Source organism: Apiospora phragmitis (genome assembly GCF_038363925.1).
Source record: "Apiospora phragmitis strain CBS 135458 chromosome Unknown utg000014l:1.0-1827420.0:1.0-1829600.0, whole genome shotgun sequence".
Lineage (NCBI taxonomy): Eukaryota > Fungi > Ascomycota > Sordariomycetes > Amphisphaeriales > Apiosporaceae > Apiospora > Apiospora phragmitis.
This window is the reverse complement of record NW_027117414.1, coordinates 586,793-605,508: the sequence shown is the minus strand read 5'-3', so window position 1 is coordinate 605,508 and position 18,716 is coordinate 586,793. Positions and strand designations below refer to the sequence as shown.

At 48.7% G+C, this 18,716-nt stretch overlaps 8 protein-coding genes across 8 annotated transcripts; 4 read left to right on the top strand and 4 right to left on the bottom strand.

Moving 5' to 3' along the window:
• Positions 1-327: 327 nt before the first annotated feature.
• Positions 328-1,111, top strand: PG994_014824 (uncharacterized protein; the record flags this gene model as incomplete). The annotated part of the gene is made up of 2 exons (XM_066866233.1): positions 328-366; positions 542-1,111. 2 exons carry the CDS (start codon positions 328-330, stop codon positions 1,109-1,111), a joined length of 609 nt encoding a protein of 202 aa, XP_066707909.1.
• A 1,200-nt stretch (positions 1,112-2,311) lies between these two features.
• PG994_014823 (uncharacterized protein) lies at positions 2,312-4,456 on the bottom strand (the record flags this gene model as incomplete). Its single annotated transcript, XM_066866232.1, has 5 exons — positions 2,312-2,391; positions 2,459-2,731; positions 2,783-3,155; positions 3,337-3,671; positions 3,922-4,456. The coding sequence occupies 5 exons, from the start codon at positions 4,454-4,456 to the stop codon at positions 2,312-2,314; spliced, it is 1,596 nt and encodes a 531-aa protein (XP_066707908.1).
• Positions 4,457-6,215: 1,759 nt separating this feature from the next.
• On the top strand, positions 6,216-7,023 carry PG994_014822 (uncharacterized protein; the record flags this gene model as incomplete). Its single annotated transcript, XM_066866231.1, has 2 exons — positions 6,216-6,726; positions 6,791-7,023. The coding sequence occupies 2 exons, from the start codon at positions 6,216-6,218 to the stop codon at positions 7,021-7,023; spliced, it is 744 nt and encodes a 247-aa protein (XP_066707907.1).
• Positions 7,024-7,072: 49 nt separating this feature from the next.
• PG994_014821 (uncharacterized protein) lies at positions 7,073-8,291 on the top strand (the record flags this gene model as incomplete). The annotated part of the gene is made up of 2 exons (XM_066866230.1): positions 7,073-7,447; positions 7,635-8,291. The coding sequence occupies 2 exons, from the start codon at positions 7,073-7,075 to the stop codon at positions 8,289-8,291; spliced, it is 1,032 nt and encodes a 343-aa protein (XP_066707906.1).
• Positions 8,292-11,602: 3,311 nt separating this feature from the next.
• Positions 11,603-12,331, top strand: PG994_014820 (manganese-superoxide dismutase; the record flags this gene model as incomplete). The annotated part of the gene is made up of 2 exons (XM_066866229.1): positions 11,603-11,647; positions 11,744-12,331. 2 exons carry the CDS (start codon positions 11,603-11,605, stop codon positions 12,329-12,331), a joined length of 633 nt encoding a protein of 210 aa, XP_066707905.1.
• Positions 12,332-13,897: 1,566 nt separating this feature from the next.
• PG994_014819 (uncharacterized protein) lies at positions 13,898-14,930 on the bottom strand (the record flags this gene model as incomplete). The annotated part of the gene is made up of 3 exons (XM_066866228.1): positions 13,898-14,168; positions 14,267-14,537; positions 14,603-14,930. 3 exons carry the CDS (start codon positions 14,928-14,930, stop codon positions 13,898-13,900), a joined length of 870 nt encoding a protein of 289 aa, XP_066707904.1.
• Positions 14,931-15,621: 691 nt separating this feature from the next.
• Positions 15,622-16,251, bottom strand: PG994_014818 (uncharacterized protein; the record flags this gene model as incomplete). The annotated part of the gene is made up of 2 exons (XM_066866227.1): positions 15,622-15,927; positions 16,090-16,251. 2 exons carry the CDS (start codon positions 16,249-16,251, stop codon positions 15,622-15,624), a joined length of 468 nt encoding a protein of 155 aa, XP_066707903.1.
• A 1,199-nt stretch (positions 16,252-17,450) lies between these two features.
• PG994_014817 (uncharacterized protein) lies at positions 17,451-18,301 on the bottom strand (the record flags this gene model as incomplete). The annotated part of the gene is made up of 2 exons (XM_066866226.1): positions 17,451-18,177; positions 18,246-18,301. The coding sequence occupies 2 exons, from the start codon at positions 18,299-18,301 to the stop codon at positions 17,451-17,453; spliced, it is 783 nt and encodes a 260-aa protein (XP_066707902.1).
• Between the last annotated feature and the right edge of the window lie 415 nt (positions 18,302-18,716).

The following is an 18,716-nucleotide window of genomic DNA, read 5'->3' as shown; positions in this document are numbered from 1 at the left end:
CAAGGTAAGTTCTGTACACACAGAAAAGAAATGACGCGTTATGGGGGGCGGAGGGGGGGGGAGGCAAGCTAACGTAAGGAAGCTTAGCTCGGAGATAAGCCAGCAGTGGACGGAGTTTACATCTCCAGCGCTCCAAATCCCAGCAAGGTGACGGAGTAGTCGGCGGTAGCCAATTGAAACTGCCGTTGGGTGATGAGACTTTCAAGCATGCCGAGAGGGATATGTTGAAGGTGTAAAAGACCAAAGAATTCAAGCTAGAAATATCGGTATGCAGATTAGGGGCGAACCTTACTGTGACGTATTATCACGTGCTTGTGATAGCTCAAGATGACAGCACGGCATACCAATCCCCGCGGTCGAAATGAGGTTAGCATTTACTTCTGGCCTGGCAACATACCTATACAGAGACACACCATTTAATTGCTGAGGGCCCGTCTGCAATTCAGGGGTAACTACGGAGACAGATCCCCGTGACTGAGGAACAAGACTATTAATATTTATTCGTTATACACTTGAATATCTAGGCTTCTAATAGCTGTAGGTCAAAACCCTGATGCCCAGGAGGGATACCACGATTCATACCAAGAATCCCAAGGCCACTGGAACCAAATCGCTTCCCTCTCGCGGTACACGTTGTTGGGCAAGGTCGGCAAGCGGCATAGGACCTCCATCCACAGCGTCTCGTGGCCCGGGCGCCCCTGACGCCAATGTAGCGCAGCGGGTCGCTGAGCACCCTCTCGATGGAGAACTGGACGTTGTGCTCCCGGCAGAACGCCCCGATCCGCTGGCATTCGCGCTCCGCCTTGTCGCTCGAGACGGTGCCGTCCGCCGCCTTCAGCCCGCCATAGTCCTCGAAGTTCCACACGGCCCGCCGCGCGAGGCTTTGCATGCGCTCGAGGAGCGCGTGCTTGTGCAGGGTCCGCAGCAGGCCCCGGTGGAGATGGCCTTCGGTGTCCTTGCGCAGACGCAGGGAGACTTTGGCGTCGTCGCCGGTGTCCTCGTAGACCCAGCTCCGGTAGGCAGGGTCGAAGGTTGCCCCGCCCCCTTGAAGGGGCGCAGGGCACGCTTGAGGATCTTGATGGCGCGCGGGAAGGCTTGCGCGACCTTGTAGCAATATATGCCGTCCCAGTTCGGCTCCGGATCCGGTTCAGTGGAAGAAGAGGAAGTCAGCTCGGCCGGAATGGACATGGATGGGTATCCAAGTGCGGGAAGATTAAAGCACAGAATCAGGAGTTATTTCGAAGAGGGACCAAAAGAAAGACGGACAAGTAAAGACGTGGGTTAGTGGACACAGATGAAGCCACGACCTTGTGCCTCCTTCGCTTCGAGAAAGAGGAATACTGGCATATATGCATTCGCTGAATGTTCTAGCTTAAAACCTTCATATAAGCACAAGATGAAAAGGGGCCAATTCTAGTAGTTGATGGTGCGATGTCAAAACTCAGGCTGTGTAAGCCTCGACCGGTCCTTGGTGGACAAGATACTGGTGCTAAAACTATTTAGAAACGCAGCCTTGTTTTCTAAGTACAAAGCGTATTATAATTTGGTCCATGGACGGTTAGCCACACCAGGTATGCGCGGTACGTCGTTTCAGGGCATGAGAACGGACCCAAAGGCTATTATGTTAGTAGCTTACGGGAGCAGGGCCGGTAGAAACTACGACCATAGCGGGTGACTTAATAGGTACTTTTATGAAATGTTCTTGATATTGTACAACTGCCCTTATTTGGCCTAACTATTTATCGAACATACAATTTTATACAATAATAATCGTACATGAGGATCCCTTCTGAAAGCCCCTTTCTAAACATATGAAAATAGGGTGTGCGAAACCCCGATGGTTGCTGCACCCGACGTTTTTCACCACTCATGCATCTCCCGCCCGTTAGATGCGCGTTTCCGTGGCTTGAAGAGGGTTTCCGCAAACCTTCTGCGACGACCTGAATGCGTCTGAGGACGCCCGAGTTCCTTATATGAAGCAAGCCTCTCCACACCGCCCATTTTCTAGCCGGACCAGTCCAAATCGTCAAACATCGTATGCATGTTCAGGTGGCCCATGCCCCGTTCTATTACAGCTTGTCACGTGTCGTCTCTTGGCCAGAGGTTATGTTACCTTGCAGCCTGCTGTGGGATCCCCCCCGCAAGGCCCCTCTTGTTCTTCCCCAGTTCTGTTGTTGTGAAAAAGTCGTCCTCTAAGTCTTCTCGTCTTGTAGACCTTTGGTTCCATCGTATCTTGGGACAGGAACCAGGCCCAAGATTACGGAAGCTTACATCAGCTTCCGCATACGCCGACATACGCCGAAATACCCGTCTATCTTTCGTCTTTGCTTGGGTCTTCCTTCAGCTGCACCGTGACGTTGCCTCTCCAACCTTGCTTGAACTCGTACTTGCCTCCGAGAACAAGGTCTTTCGCAACAAGTTCCCTTGTGCGACCCCAAGCTCTCAATATCTGAGATACGTTGCAAAGCGTCCTCAAGGAACTGCCTGAAGCCCTCTTCTGAACAGATCTCCTTGAATGCAAGATGCATGGGGACGGAGCTCGCTCGAACCTCTGCGCTGCTCGTGATCGTGAAAAGATTCAACCGGTCAAGCTCGCGAATGAAGTCGGAGCGTGTCATGATCTGTTGGGCCTTGTGCATCTTAAATGAGGGAAGCATATGCCCCGTCACGTTGTCGTAAGTCTTTTCCATATCTTCTTCCTTGTCGACAAGTGCTTGTGCAAGCACCATCGCTGCTGACTGCACCACTGTTAGTCAGATTCGCACCACGCAGACAACCATACTTACAGCCCACTTTTGCTGGTCCATCACATCATCGTCCATTTCCATACCAAGAATCCAGCATTGGTTGAGGAACCAAGTCTTCTCAATCTCTTTGATCCGGTCACAAGTTGCCATCATGTTCGATGACTTGGCAACTCTGTTGAGGAAATTCAATCGCCCACCAACACGGTCGTATACTTGCTCCAAAATGCCAACCGGCACATCCTCCTTGAAGTATGTGGCTCGATACTTCCGTAAGGCCGCGACTGCTTGAGTCTTGGGCAGGTCTGCCACCGAAATTACTTCCATACGTGCCGCGAGTTGCTTGAATCTTTCATAAACCCAGTAGTCGTCGGTGTTGAATATCATAGTGACGAGATTAGAAGCAGCCCACTAGATGGAAGAATTAACAAATGCGTTGCTTTAGCTTGAGTAAGGGTCCAACGAGGACTCGCCCCCAGAAACTCGGACATGTCATTATAGCAGTGTTGTACCAAGTCAAGGCAAATATTTGCTCGAGAGGTTTGGCACAAAGCAAAGGATGCAATATGGGGATGCTTGCGTGCACACGTACCTGCTCTGCTCTCTGTTGCAGTAACTCCAGAAGATCTTTGCCATCATTGTCATCTCTAATGAGATGAGTCTGGTTGATGACGAGCACAAGTGGTTTGTTGTTCGTCTTTCGATACTTCAAAGCCACCTTTTCTAACTTGTTGAAAGCTCTCTCGATGTCCAATAGTGCAGTAGTATCTCGTGGACCTCGCTCACTGAAGTAACCACCGATGTAATCTTCGTGGTACTCGTAGTCGAGTGCCTTTCCCAGCCGGATACGGAAGATCTCCAAGTCTGCGTGCGCCTCGAACATGGAACACCCGTCACCGTGATTCTTTCTCATTGCCTCCAAGATCACTATAATATATCCAGTTAGTAGTGCAACTTGGACCGTCTTTCGGCCACTCCATAGGGTAGGACGCCAAATCATACAGGCCAGATCCGACCCTCCAGATTGCCAATAGACAAATGTTGGGCGAAGGATTAGGCACCTAGCAACCATCTTTGTGTTACCGAACACCCAACATCATGTGGTGGCCGGTTCCGCCCCAGCAACAGACAACCTAAAAGAAAGGGGGAAGAAAAGCAAAGATATCTGCCCACTTACTACTGCTTTTGCCGCTTCCTTTCTCACCCATGATCAGAAAGTAGTGGCCCTTTCCTTCTCCATGGATGATCTGATCAATCTTGGCCTGTTCCGGTCTTGGGATCCAATGTTCGGCGTTGGGGTCCGACATGTCTTTGCGGTGTGCAGCGAGCTCAAGAACCGGATCACCAGGCTGGAAGGCATTGGCCATCTTCCGCAGCTGAAGATGCTTGTAGGACTTGTGGTACACATACGCGGCGAGCGCAAAGCCGCCACCCAGGACCAGGACGGAGCCGAGAGTGGTCATTGCCGACTCGACCATCTTTGCGCGCAAAGTCGGGCCGGCATCTTGAGCCCTGGACTGCTCATGGCGGTTCCCTTGCGATTGCTGCTGTTGCTGGTGTTGTTGCTGCGCTCGCCTTGAAGTGCTGGCAAAGCTGGCGTGCTGTGCCGTAATTGGCTGTAAACGCTGCCGCTGCATGAAGTCAGCAACGCGCTGGCCTTGGCCCGACACATTGGTCCTGCCAATGCGACCGCCACACCGCCCCCAAAACATTGTCGAAGTCGATAACGAGTGATAATTCAACGAAAGCGATTGAAGTCTGTCGGTGATTTCCCAATTGCCCTTCTTGCCCTGGCGAATTTCAAGTCGCGACTTGGGAAGGGAGGCCTCACAAAGGACTGGCAATCTCGTGTAACTGGGCACTTGGCACTTGGCAAGTCAAGCCACTAGGCCCACTCCGCGTCAAAGCTTAAATAGAGCTTGGCAGGAGGTTGGTAGTTAGTAACTATGACGCAGCTTGGGAACTGTGGCGTGGCACTATCAACAGTTAGTTATCATCCGATGATCTGCCGTATAAGTCGCAATGCATGCTAGACAACGACGAAGATATCATGCATTTCAGATCCAAAGCTGGCTCAGAAGGAAGCCCACAGTTGAGGTCTCTGTGGGCGAGCAAATATGAACAAATAACTACTCCTGACCCAGAAAGACGAAACCTCATTGCAGTGCTGGCATAGACTGAAACAGCCAGTTCATCGTCGTCCAGGTTTGGCATCAGGGTTTGTTTAACATCGCGATGATGACCCTTTCATGTTTCACTGAGTATGGTCCGGATAGATCAGTTAAGTACTTAAAGTAGGCCCTGCTTTGGCGATTGGAGTTGATAAATACTCTCATCTTCACAGAGGCCTCACGTAACTTTCACCAGTGACCTAGTTGGGATACAATCGAACAATCACAAAGCCTGGAGATTTCTGGCTTCCATGATGGACAGAGAAATCATCTCCCACTGCAAGTGTTATAGGAATTAAACCCTGGCTTGCGGCGATGCAAATGCAAAAACACCACTGGAATTCATTTCCCACATCTACACTCCCACACTCCCACAAACTCGACCACCTTCGCTTCAATACTGCTCGTATGCGCGTGTTCGGGAACATCACTTTCGAGTTTCTTGGAGCTGTGAAAGGCTTTCAATCCTTACATACCTTTTTCTCCAGCTTTACACAACGAAGTCGCAGCCTCGGATTCTATTTCCACTCTCTGGTTGTCTTTTTGATTGACAAGACCCCCTCTTGTTCAAGCTTCCCTGTCGTTTTCTATTTTCAGTCATCATCTGGACAATCGATTGTGGTTATCTACATACTATGCTGTCGAGAATCAGATTCTTCAGGCCATTGTTGGTTTGAAATGTGCAGTTTCTGCTTTCAGGAAAATCTAACACCTTCACCTTCCAACATGTGCTGTACTTCACCAACAACACCCCCGACCTTCAAACAACCTCAATAAGAATTTTGTCCGACACAGAAGCACACCACGACGGCGCGAAATCGGTTCGAGCTCTTCAATCTGGGGTTGATACAGCTGATTGGATATTACTCCCTTTGGACTGCTGGGTTTCATAAGCGCTTGGACTTACGAAGCTCACTACCACTGCGACATCCTTTTAAACCAAGCCTTTGGTTGAGTTGAAAGCCATTTTGGTACACTGAACCGATTTTATACCGAAGCTGTATAATTCGCTGTAGACGACTGATTCCATAAGGAACAAGACGTACCTTCCACAAAGCAGTCGCCAACACCAATATACCTTATCGGCAACCCCTATAAACTCGCCGCTACAAAATTATCGCTGATGCCTACATCGTCGCCAACACCTATATCGTCGCCGACGCTTACACTATCGCCGACAGCCTATTTATCGATACCGAGTTCAGTATCCAACGTGGTACTGCGTTCCAAAAGTTAGTGCTGGGGCCTACTAAAAAATGGATTCTCAAGGTATTCCTTCTGTCGCCTGACAACCTGGGAGATGTCACTGACATCTGCAGGTGCAACAGACTTGAAGAAGTCGAAAGTAAAGGCCCAAGGCAAGCTGGCGACGAAGCTGTGGTCCCTGCTGCAAAAACAGAAACAGGTGGTGCATGAAGACGTAGCCGAGTCCAAGGATATAATATCATCCGGTTCGACATCCACCACTGACGAGCCCTATCGGCGTTCCCTCTTGATCACAGTGCCCGTCGGTGAAGTACCGCATCGCTACTTCAAGACCAATGCAGGAAACACGCTGTCGCCACAGGAGTTGATGCACTTGAACGTGCTAGTCCATCCTGCGCTCGCGCAGCAGAATATTTCTCTGGCGGATGCGCTTCAGAGTGGTCTGCTGATCCCCAAAGGGCTTGTCACTGAGGCAAACCTGGTCTCACCCGACTCAGGTTACGACCCCGGATCGGACAAGAATAGCAATAATAGGCCCTCAAGCGATGGAAGGCGCTCAAGTGAAGAAAGGGCTGCAAGCGGGGATGGACCCGCAAAAGAAGATGGTGAGTGTATTACCCTTGAACAGGAATTAAGAATGAACAATCCCACTAACTCAACACCTTGTAGCTTCTTTGACTGATGGTGAAGAAGAGCTCAATATTAGCCCCGTCAAGGTTACTCATGAGCCAACACCAGTTTTGCCAGAGCTTGACTTTGTTCTGGGACCGGATGACTTTAGCATGATCTTGGATCTTGTAGATCAGTCGAAGCTCGTACTGGTTGCCGAGGAGCCCGCGACTATTACAAGCGCCGAAACAGTTGATGATTTTGCACATGATGAGGCCGGCGACCTGAGATGAACTTTATTCGATCTTGCTAGCCACTCCCGAACAGGATCATTCAGCAAGCATGGAACATCAAGATCAGCCAGAGACGCCACTCCCGGAGTCACCTACCATCCCGCATGCGATGCTTCAACGGTTTGCCGAGCCTGATAATTGCCCTCCAAGCCCAGGCCCGCCTCCGTCTAGACCACCCCCGAAGGAACCTCGCAGCCCTGTCAATGACCAAGAACGCTCCGCATACAGTATCAGTCCTGCGAAGCTATCATCCTTCAACGGCTTTGTTGGAAATCAGCATGAAACTGGTGCTCCACGTTTACCGATCAAGCAATATGGACTGCTCGGGAAACGGGATGGAGGTGAACTTCCGTCCCTTCTGCACGGCCCAGTGCTGTCACCCCAAGCCACAGCAGGACCAACGACGCCTAAGCGCGAGCCTTTGGTAATTCCAATGCCTGCTCTACCCTCCCCACATGAGAGCTGCAATGTCATCACCAGAATCGCCAGAATCTGAAGACAGCCAGAACAGTGTCGAAGACCTACTGGCCGAGGCACGCCGAATCGCTTCCGATCACAGCTAGGAGCTTGATCCAGAACTTACCGGCTTCCCTTCCCCCCTTATCATCAAGAAAAGGGGCAAAAGAAACCCCGTCAGCACCAGAAAGCCCAGCTTGGGCAAAATCGCGGAAGAGGCAGAAGAGAATGAGCACGACAACGAATATGAGTCCGTACTGGCACAGATCAAGGCAAGAATCGACAAGGGCAAGGCCAAAGAGGTGGCTATTCATACACCACCGCATCCCCTTCGCATGGCGCCGACACCGCCTCGGATGCCTCTCCTCGAGGCTTCGCCCGGTAACAGCACCATTATGTCCATCACGCCGTTAGAGATAGTCGCCTCCAGCACGCCGCGGTCGTCCTCCTCGTCGGCCTACTCCACCGCGATCATGTCCGACCGCGGCTCGGCCTCTCCGCAGCTGAGTTACAAGTCTACCAGCTCCGCCGGTCCTTCGGGTCGTCCTAGAAACCCGCAGCAGCCGGCCCCCGCCAAGAAGCTGGCGCTCAGGACCAACGAGCAGCCGATGCCGGGACCGGTGGCCTGGCTCGGCGCCACGGAGGTGGACGCCAGCGAGGAGGGAGAGAGGCTCCGGCAGAAGAACCTCCGGGCCAGGAAGGAGGCGATGGAGCGAGAGCGGCTGCGGAAGGAGAAGAAGGCCGCCGAGAAGGAGAAGAAGCTGGCAAAGAAGGCCAGCAAGGGGTCCCTGTGGGGACTCCGCAAGGAGTAGGAAGTTTTCGGTTTTGCATGCTTTGCATTTTTTTTCTCTGGGGGAGGTTGAGTGAGGAGTTTGGTTCTGGCCTTCTTCCATATAAGCAATCCTAATGAATGAAATTTGGATCGGGGAGAGATTTATGATGAACACAAACCTCTTCTCGCCTTGCTTTTATGAGTGAAGTTCATGTAAGAATGCTTTGTGCTAACGTATCCCACAAGCGAATGTCCCACATAAGCGAATGTCCCATTCTTTTACACCCCTTTTAATAAAATATAAGTTAATTTCATTATAACGTATTTAAAATATTAAAATTAATCGGAATCCTTATCTTTAGATATTTCTATATTATTCTAATAAGTATGCGTATTATGCCCGGGCTCTCCGTAGATTTTATAGCGTTATAAGCGTGTTTTAAACGTTTTTATACGATTATTTTTTTAACGCGATTTGTTTTATAATTATTTATTAACGTTTTTTTAAAACTATAGGTTTTTTTTAGTTTATATACGAAATAATTCTTTATTTTATAGCCGTTTCTTTTTTATACGGCGGCGCCGGCTAAGTATTTTATTTATTTTTCGAAATATCGCGTTCTTATTTTTTAAAAGAGTAACTCGGTATATAATATACGTTATAGTTTTTACGATCTAATTAAAGCTAATTAAAATAAACGTTAAAAAACTATTTTAATACTATATAATATAGTTTCGAACGTATTCGGTTTAGGATTAAATTTTAATCGAATTATTTAAAGTTTTTAATTCTTAAAGAAGAGGTAGGCTAAAAAACGTCCCCGGAGGTATTAAAATATGTAGCTTTATATTTAATTATAAAATAATATATTCCGGATTATACAGGACGAGTCTTATCCTTTAAAAGCCTCCTCGTATATTCGAAACGGTAAAAATCGCCTAGAACGCTTTTAAAAACGCTAGTAGGAAATCCTCCTTTAAAATATAAGTAATATGCGCCCGTATAAGATATTTAATTTCTTTCCCGTACACCTTTTTTAATATACAAAAACAGCCGATATTAAAAAGCTAGAGCTTATATAACGAATAAAAAAGTATATAGAGTATAATAATCGAGTTCTTTTTATAATAGAGCTTAAAAGTTATTAAGTAATAGCTTTTATAGCCGTTTAAGACTAAGAGGCGATAACGACCCTTTATATAAGACTTAGTATATTAATTAAAGTGTCGAATTTAGTCCTCGCCTTTTTTATTCGTAATTTAATTATTTTTAGTAACTATAATTATTTAATCCTTCGGAAATAGGCTATTTTCGTATTAAGAAAAGAGGTACGTTTTCCTGGTAAAGATAATATATAGAGGGATAGCGTAACCGTATAATTCGACGCCTTAAATAATTATGACTTATTCCCGGTTCTTTTACTATATTACTTTAGGCTTTCCGCGTTAATTAAAAGTGGTTATGATTATTTTAAACGAGATTTAGCTTATAAAAAAGCCGGTCTTATTAAAGTTATAAATATCCTCTTTTTAAATCTTATACTTATAAATTATATTTTATATAAAGGTAAATTACGCGCGATACGCGTCGGGATCTTTATAAAGGATTTTTTAATAATTAATTCTTCGGTTAAAACGCGTCCGGAGGTCTAGTTATTATTATATAAAGTTAAAGGCTTAATTAATATCGACGCGTCTCATGTTATGTAAACTAAATAATCGATTCGCTATATTTTTTATATTACTTAGCCGGGGAAAAAACGATCGCATATTTAAATTAATAATATATTAAATAATTATATTTTCTTTAGAATTTAAAAACTTTTAAGAATTCGTAAATATTTCGTATTATATAAGTTAATTATTTCGTTTACGTTATAAAGTTTTTAATAAAACATAATTAATTAATACAGCCTTTTATACGTTTAAAATTAAGTTTTTCTAAAACGCTTAAAACACTAGAATTATATTACTCTCTTTTTAAAGTTATGGCATTTTTAGACATAAAAGAATATAAAAAAAGGTTAAGGCTATGAGGAAATTTATAAAAGTGGGACATTCGCTTGTGTGGGACACTCGCTTGTGGGATACGTTACATTAATTGTAACCTATGACTCCTTCAGCTAAAGGTGAGATACCACCCTGCTTCCATACCGTCACTCTGCGGCCTATAATACCCTCATGACCGACCTCGATCCTTAAGGGGTGACTCAGGCACGCACTCAGAGTCCGTGCATCAGCACTGCACTCTGCGTCTTTCCCTTCCAAATTGAACTTGTGTATGAATGGGCTCACCAATGCCGATGTGGTCAGGTCTCCCAGTTTGCTAATTCCTGTCAGGAGGGATGACAGTAGAATAGGTGCTAGAAGGAAGAGAATAAATGTCTTACTGGATGCCAATAGTATACATCGCTCCGTCACAACATCCAACGTTCTCGTCCTGTGTGAAGGTGGCGTCTGTTACCAAAGTGTTGTCACTGGCACTGTGAAAGACCAAGCGCCCAGACATCGCTGTGTCTATACTAGGTAGTCCTTCTTTAGCATGTTCGGGAGGGTTGAGAATGGCGATTGCGCCACCACAAGACTGCCTTGAAGCGTCGCCACACATCGCAGGCTATAGTGTTTAGAGTTATGGAATCAAATAATTATATAGTTGAGAGAAGGATATTGAATTGTCGTTGCCAAAGCTGAGACGGAAAAAGCAGGGTAGAGCACTTGGACTGAGCATGGGAAGTGCACGGGTTATACAGGTGAAAAACCAAGTCTCGACAACAATGAAAGCCAGACAGGAAAGAGACATAAATATAGCAAGAAGGAAGGAAACCGTTGAAACTAGGGCCCAGCTGATTCGGTCGGGCCGCCGTTGAAAGGCCGTTCGAATGTTCCAATGTGTTGAGCAAGTTTCCTCGCGCTTGGTACGCCCGTTAGGTGAGCAAGTTTGCGCACTTTACCTCACGTGCGCCCCAGACAAAGGGCAGATCGCATGCAAGGTAAAACATGACACAACGTAAGACCTGTTTCCGAAATCAGCTCAATCTATTACGTGGTTTCACTTGGATATTCGCAGTCGAGAACAAGGATACGGTAGGTATGCAAGGAAGAAGAATACCTTGATGGCCCGGGAGTGTGCATCGCAAATCATCCCCTGATAAACTGGCCCGAGTCCCCAGCCCTCAGGGTACTCAACTCCTTCTCTGCTACCCGAAAGCTACCTACGATTCTTTAAATCTTCTTCAGAGATCGGTTGACTTTTAACTTTGCAGCCACAAAACACCTTAATTGAATGTTGGATCAGTTCGTCGTTGGACTTGCGAACTCAATTCGTCCCCTGCACAAACCAGTACCGCCACCATGGCTGGACCCTACACGCTTCCCAAGCTTCCCTACGCCTACGATGTAAGTCCAGCTGTCCCATGGATGAGCGCGTCCCGTACACCTAGGCTATACACTTATTAACGTGGTGGTCCGATGTATTAAGGCGCTGGAGCCCAGCATCTCCCAGGAGATCATGGAGCTGCACCACAGCAAGCACCACCAAGCCTACGTGACGAACCTCAACAAGGCGCTGGAGGCCTCGCCCGCCGCCCATGCGGAGAGCAGGCTACACGACTCGGCGGCGCAGCTCTCAGCCATCCGGTTCAACGGCGGGGGCACATCAACCACTCGCTGTTCTGGGAGAGCCTGGCGCCGACCGCTTCGCCCGAAGCCAACCCGGAAGCGGCGCCCCAGCTGCTGTCGGCCATCGGCGCAACCTGGGGCAGTCTCGAGCAGTTCCAGGCGGCCTTCGGCGCGGCGCTGCTGGGCATCCAGGGCAGCGGCTGGGGCTGGCTCGTCAAGGAGGCCGCGACGGGCCAGCTGCGCATCGTAACCCTCGCGAACCAGGAGGCCGTCGTCGTGGGCGACACGCCCCTCCTCGGCATGGACATGTGGGAGCATGCTTACTACCTGCTGTACAAGAACGACAAGGCGACCTACGTCAAGAATATATGGCAGGTCATCAACTGGAAGACGGGTGAGACTCGCTTCGGGGGGCAGAGGGATGATGCTTTCAAATTCCTCAAGGCCCAAGCTAAAATCTGAGGGGGGTTATGTGGAGGTGATGCTGGGCTGGTTCTTGTACCGAGCATGGTCAATAGCTGTATTTGTTTATATCCAGTCGCAGTCCTGGATCTTCGCGTATGCATGATGAGACATTTTTCTGGACAGTCTTGGTCAGCATTGTCACTGTAATAGATGGGATGAAAATATAAATCAAAGAAGCAAAGACAGAAGTGATAAAAATAGAAGGTTAAGATCAAAATTAAGTTGTATAAAAAAATTGTATTACTATTGCTCTAATTTAAGCATCTATGCATCTAAATGCCAACAAACTTGGTCGTCACTGCTGAAGCCAGTGAGTTTCGGGCAGATGTTAAGAAACCTGTCACTTAGAAACTCCAAAACATTGGCAAACACGCGATCACACGGGCACAAAAGAATATAAACAGTCAGCCGATCACAGGGACTTAGTCATCCAGATGCTCAGTGAACCTGCTTGGGCGCAAAGGTCCGGTTCTGGCCGGAAGTGGTGGTGTAGGGTCTACGTGAGACTCAATCTCGTTATCCTCTTGACGATGGCTGGCTCGGGAAGACTCGCGTCTGTCGGAAACAGACGGAACAGCAGCCCCCCCCCCCGAAGAGGGAGGTAACCAGGGTAAGGGAGGAAGCCCAAGCCGACGAAATGGACGCCAGCAACCCTCGGTTGTTGGTTTGGGGCCGGGGGCCAGGCCGGTTCGGCGTCAGCTCGACGAGTTCTATGTCATGAATCGGCTGGGGCCAGCGTTGCTGTCGTCTTCGCTCAGCCCTCCGACGACAGTCTTTCCGGTAGTAGTAGTAGAGCACGGCAGTGAATCCCACGAGGGTTATCATGAAATAATAGCCGATGATCACCTCGGTTAATAGGGCTGGAGATGAAAAGTCTGCCATTGTGTTGGATGAGGCCATCTTCATGAAAGAGTCTTGGTCGATGTGTATCGTGGTAGAAGTCTTGGCGGCATTCTTTTAGATATGAAGATTGTTGCGGTTGCGTGTGGGTTTGAAGAAAGAAGATGAGATCTAGCTTGGGATAAAGGACTTGTATATATACAAAGAAGATTGTTGTCATAATAATATTGTAGCAAAACAAAGAGTCGTAAACATAGATCTTGGGACCACTATTCCCTGCGTGTTACTGGGCGGTAGGCTCTTGTTGTTTCACTAAATATCTCTTACTAGAACATTGTATTCGTTTATACATAACTTACGCTCTATTATAATGCAAGCAATCTTACCTGCGTACCAACTCTACAAAGGTGAAGGTGAGGAAATCAAGTGGTAATTGCCCGAGTATCTGCTTTGTAACTTACATGGCCAACTAGGATTGTATCGGCCAAGACTGGTCGGATCTTTCCCCTTCCCTTGTCAAAAGACCAAACCAACGAATCAAAGCACACAAGATATGAGTAGCTATTGGGGATGAATGGCTCTTAGCTGCATGCTTTTGATACTAAGGCTATAGAACCATACTCTTGAGTGCTTTTTCGTTAACCAGAGGTGACATATCCGTTGTGATTTAGAGTTCCATCAATTGAATTGGGATGGCCTACGGCGCACTGCCATCCAGCGAGGCTACATCCAGCTCTGAAGCTTCTTGTCCAGGTCTTGCGGAGACAGCTTGTCGGCGCAGAGATAAGCATCGTTTTGACGATTGGCTGGGGCAACGGTGAGGTCCCCGCAGTTAACCTGAACGAACACGCTCACCCCTGCAACACCGCCAGTTGCTGACTGGATGTTCTGAACAACGCAGTCGTGTTCGGTGGTGATACTCTCCCATATCTTGTCGTAATGACACTTATGCTCATTAAGGTCTTGACCGGAAATAGCCCACGAGGTGCTCCCACTGCAATAGTTTTGTTAGCCTACTAGGGATCATCTCTCTCTCTCTGCGTGTGAGAGTGTGGGTGTGTAAGAAGAGGCGATGCGATGTTTTGGACCTACCACGTCATTTTCTGAATGGGGATGAAAGTCCAATATCCGCATTCTCTAGGGATCAGGTAGTATCTTAAATTAGGCGCCGCCCACACGCCGCCGCTACCGCTCAACCAACCACCGGAGATGCCTCGAATGTAAACATCTTCCATGCCAGGGTAGCTGTGATCAGACTCGTAGTTCATGTAAGTGCCCGAGGCGACGGAACAGATGACATTTGCCCCGGTGCCACAGTAGGACTTTTCCCAAGGTACCTCTTTGTCGTAGAGGTGCGTGGTGCCTATGTTATGAAAACAGGCCTGAATTAGCAAAAGGAAACCGGTGCATTGTTAAGAGACCACTTACGAACTTGGCAGAAGGAAACGCATGGTTGAATGGTATCCACGCCTTTGGTAACATCGCAGAACCCAGGGATACTTTCCATATAATCTACGGGAGCTTTGCAATCCGCTTCAAGATACTCATGGTACATCTTGTAGTTGGTTCTGCTGGTGCACGGGTCCGCATTGTCGTGGATGACGGTGCCGTTGGCCAAAACAGCAGATATGGTGTGATTTTCGACCTTGAGGAAGTACTCATAATCAGCAAGACAGTCGGGGTAAACAATAAGTCGGTCGTCGGCGGCCGATACCATCGATAGTAGTAGCCCCAGGAGGGCGATGATCAGGAACATCATGGATTTCTCGGAGCCCTCGTCATGGCGAGAGGCGGAAGAGTGCAGCTGACTTGAGAGGTGGTTTCGGGCTAGATAAGATGCAGAGGACTCAAATACGATGATTTGCAAAAGAGAGGTGGTGGAGAAAAAGGAGGAGTCTCAATTGCAGAAGAAAACCTGGTCTTTATTTGTGTGGCTGATTGTGAATAGCAAAGTGAATACAAGAAGTTGATTCGGCTCATGATCATACATTCATGCGCACAGTGAATACATGCTCTGCATCGAGACCCCCATACATAACACCTGCGAGAAAGTGCAATGAGTGGCAGAGAAGCCTAGCAACGCTGGACGTACTTGCAATGCGTTTCCTGGCAGCCAAGTAAGACGGACCGTAAGCACTGCCAATAGTATCAACTGGAAACTGATATTATAATGTGGTACTCGTCATCTCGACCTCTAAATTGCATGCAATAATTACTTCCGACAGTCCAGTTAGTGAACCCTCTGATCTTGTAAAAGTCGCAGCACCCCTGAGAAACCCGCTGCTACTATCAACAGCAACCAAGCAGCCATTACACACCGCACACCATCATGAAGAACCACGACCTTCGCAACTAGCCAGCCACGGCCGCACTACACCGCTTCTACCGCTCTCCGGAGAAGCCGACGACGCCCATAGCCTCCCACAAGTCATCAGGCCTCGTCCCCCCTAGGCGGACCATTCGATTGCGAAGAGGACCATCTGGACCATCAGCCAGATGACGATCATCCCGGCTGCCAACCCGAACAGGACTCGGACTACCATCGACCAGTCCGACGCCTCCGAGAACCCGTCCTCTTCATCCGAGGGGCCGTCTACGGACGGGGCCGGGATGTCCTGGAACGTCTGGTAGTGAAGCTGCTGGTGCGGGTGGGCCAGACCCAGCGGCGGGTGCAGAGCCAGCGGCAGGATTTCCGGCTCCAGACCACTGCCCAGTCGTCCGGAAGGAGATGAAACAGTATCAGCACCACCGCGCTAGGGGGCTAAACGTCAGTCGCTTCAACCTTTGATTTGTTCTTGCTCGAATGCTGTGGTGGATATACATCGCTTGAGAGAGAGAGAGAGAGAGAGAGATAGAGTAAGACAAGGACGCAAGAGGCAGTAAAGGGGCATGCCAGCAAGTCGACAATAACGTACGTGGGGCACCCATTTACTTGTACGACGCGAGGTCGCTGGTTTGGCGCTCTGATGCGGGGTCGCCCCTTCGGTCACAGACTTGCTCTGCGACGGCGCAGGGGACGTTCGAGACGGCAAGGAGTATTGCGATTGCGAGGACGACGATAACGATGAAGAGGTCATCTTTCGCAGGAAGCGAGGCTTCGGATCCCCTCCGCGAAGTTAAGAAGGGGAGAGGAGAGGAGAGAGGGGGAGAGGGAAGGAGAAAGATTTAGTACGCGCGAGCACGCGTGTGTTTTGATTGTTGGTTTTTATCTTCGAACTGCTTGGTGCATGGCGACGGGGTAACAAACTAGCAATATCAGCGGCAAGGTTTGTGGAGTTTGTGCGACGTTACGGCTGACGAGATGCATGCGATGCTCCAGCATGGCTTACACGATACCTACAGATGGATTGATATGCCGCTCGCGGGTTGTTGCATCCGTTGGCAGCATCGATGCAGCAAAAGGTCCGGCTCGTGGAAACTGCTTGTTTCAACTACCTACATGTAGGTATCGTCATCCTGCTCTTTCCTGGTTCTACTATTATTGGGATACATTGGAAGACCTAACAGGGCCATCTGGTGATTTCCTGAAAACAGATCAGATCAGGAATCAAGAACACGAATTTAAGGCTGTATTTAGAAAATAATATAACTAGGCTGTAGCAAAATCTATAAAACACTCTACGTATAATTAGTACGCGGTGACCAACTGAAGGCGACACCCAAAGACCTGTTTGGGATTGGCCGTCGACAGCACAAGCCAGTATCAAGCCAACTTATGTGTAGTATGTGCTATGATGCCTAGACTCTCGTTTGGGCTGCAGTGCACCTTGTTGTTCGAATGGGAAGTACTTCTCGGGGGTGGTAGTCTCTCTGCAATCACGACAGTCAGCGGCAGCGCACCCGCAGTAGTTGAAAGATCCTCCATAAGCGCTGACAGACAACGGGGGCCGCGATCCATCACCAATCCTGGGGGAGGCCAACGGCATCTGCAGAGATCTACGCCGGGAGTGATGGCGTGGCCTTGCAGTCATAGGGGGTCGTGGCTTATCTTCTGGCGGTGGAGTTTTCTCCGAAGATTGGATTGCGGGGGTTTCTGTTACAATCCGTTTGGATTGAGCACGAGAAGGACTTCCTGTGGTCTTCGGCGTGACCGAACGTTTAATTACTGTAACGACGGAGTCTTGCCCCTCAGACTTTTGGGAAGAATCAGGCCGTATGGTGCTGGTTTGAGAATTACCGGAAGTGACGGTCGATGACGATAGGCCAGAGGTGGAACCCCCTTTTCTTGACTTTGAGGAAGACGTAGTCGATGAAGCACCCTCTCTGGGAGCTTTCATCAATCTAGGTGGCTTAGTAGACCGAGTGCCTGGGGTGCGATATTCTTGGTCTGGCTTTGGGCCTCTTTCACTGACTGCATGTCGGCGCGTTCCCGAGAGAGACCAACGCTATCCACCGTTCCCTGCTTACTATCCAGAAAACGATTTGAACGAACTGGTGGGACTGTGTTAGCACATATGGCGGGAAGAAGAGGCTGCTCTGGACTCATTAGCAAGCTGTCCCCAAAGCTGAGGGTGGAAGACCCGAAATCAGATGGGAATTCTGGCTCGTGGATGGATGACCCATCGTCGGATGGCGAGCACGGTTCATAGCTGACCACTGACGACTCATCTGGTTCAGACAAAGACTTAACTTTCCAAACATCAACATCGTCGTCGGACGCCTCCGGGTCGTACTTGGACCAGTCGTACCTTTCCACCTTGCGAGGGCGGAAGAATGCCTCATCCGCTTCCTTAGCCTTTTGTTTTTCTCGTCTCGTACGGATCGAAGCTAAGAGATCTTTTATCACAGGAGGTGGCACCTTGGCCTTGGTACCCGACTTGTGCTCAGTGGTACCATTAGCGATGTCGCGGGGCCCCTTTCCCCTAATATGTGGTAATATGATTTGGCAACAAAGAACACGCATGAATCTCATGGCCTTCGACTCTGTCTCGGTAGTATCTTGGTCGGGCGTCGTGATACCGCGGACCCGCGGGCGACCATCGAAAGAGAGGGAAGTTCTTGAGCTTTTTACCCATGCAGTTCCACTCGCTCTCGAGGAACTCCTCTTCCTAAACCGGTCTTGAGCAAGTACTTGTGATGCTCTTCCATCTCATCCGGGTCGAGAAAATAGTAGTCTGGGTGCGCCATTTGGAATCAGGGATATCGGTAGATTGCAGTAGTAGTCGAAGGGGTAGTGGGTGTGTTCAATATGAAATTCAGTTTCGAGGGTAGGGGAAGCCCGCTGACAGAACATATCTAAACATCCACAAAGCCAGGCAGTTGAGAATCGAGCACCATGGCATTGTTCTACACCAATGGGTTGAAAGAAGGTCCAATAAATCATATTGACTGACAGTCTTTGAGTGATCTGTCGAAGCACAAAGACTGTTCGTACCAGGGTGGGCAAAGAAACCATGGGGCTTGAAGCCGGACATGTCCTGTACGCATTTGACTCCCTATATTTTCAATCATCATGCACGCATGTACAGTCTAGGCCGTGTGGTATACAAGTTCTTGGAGGATGCGCAGCATGGTTTGAGATACTCTGTGGCGGTGGCCGAGA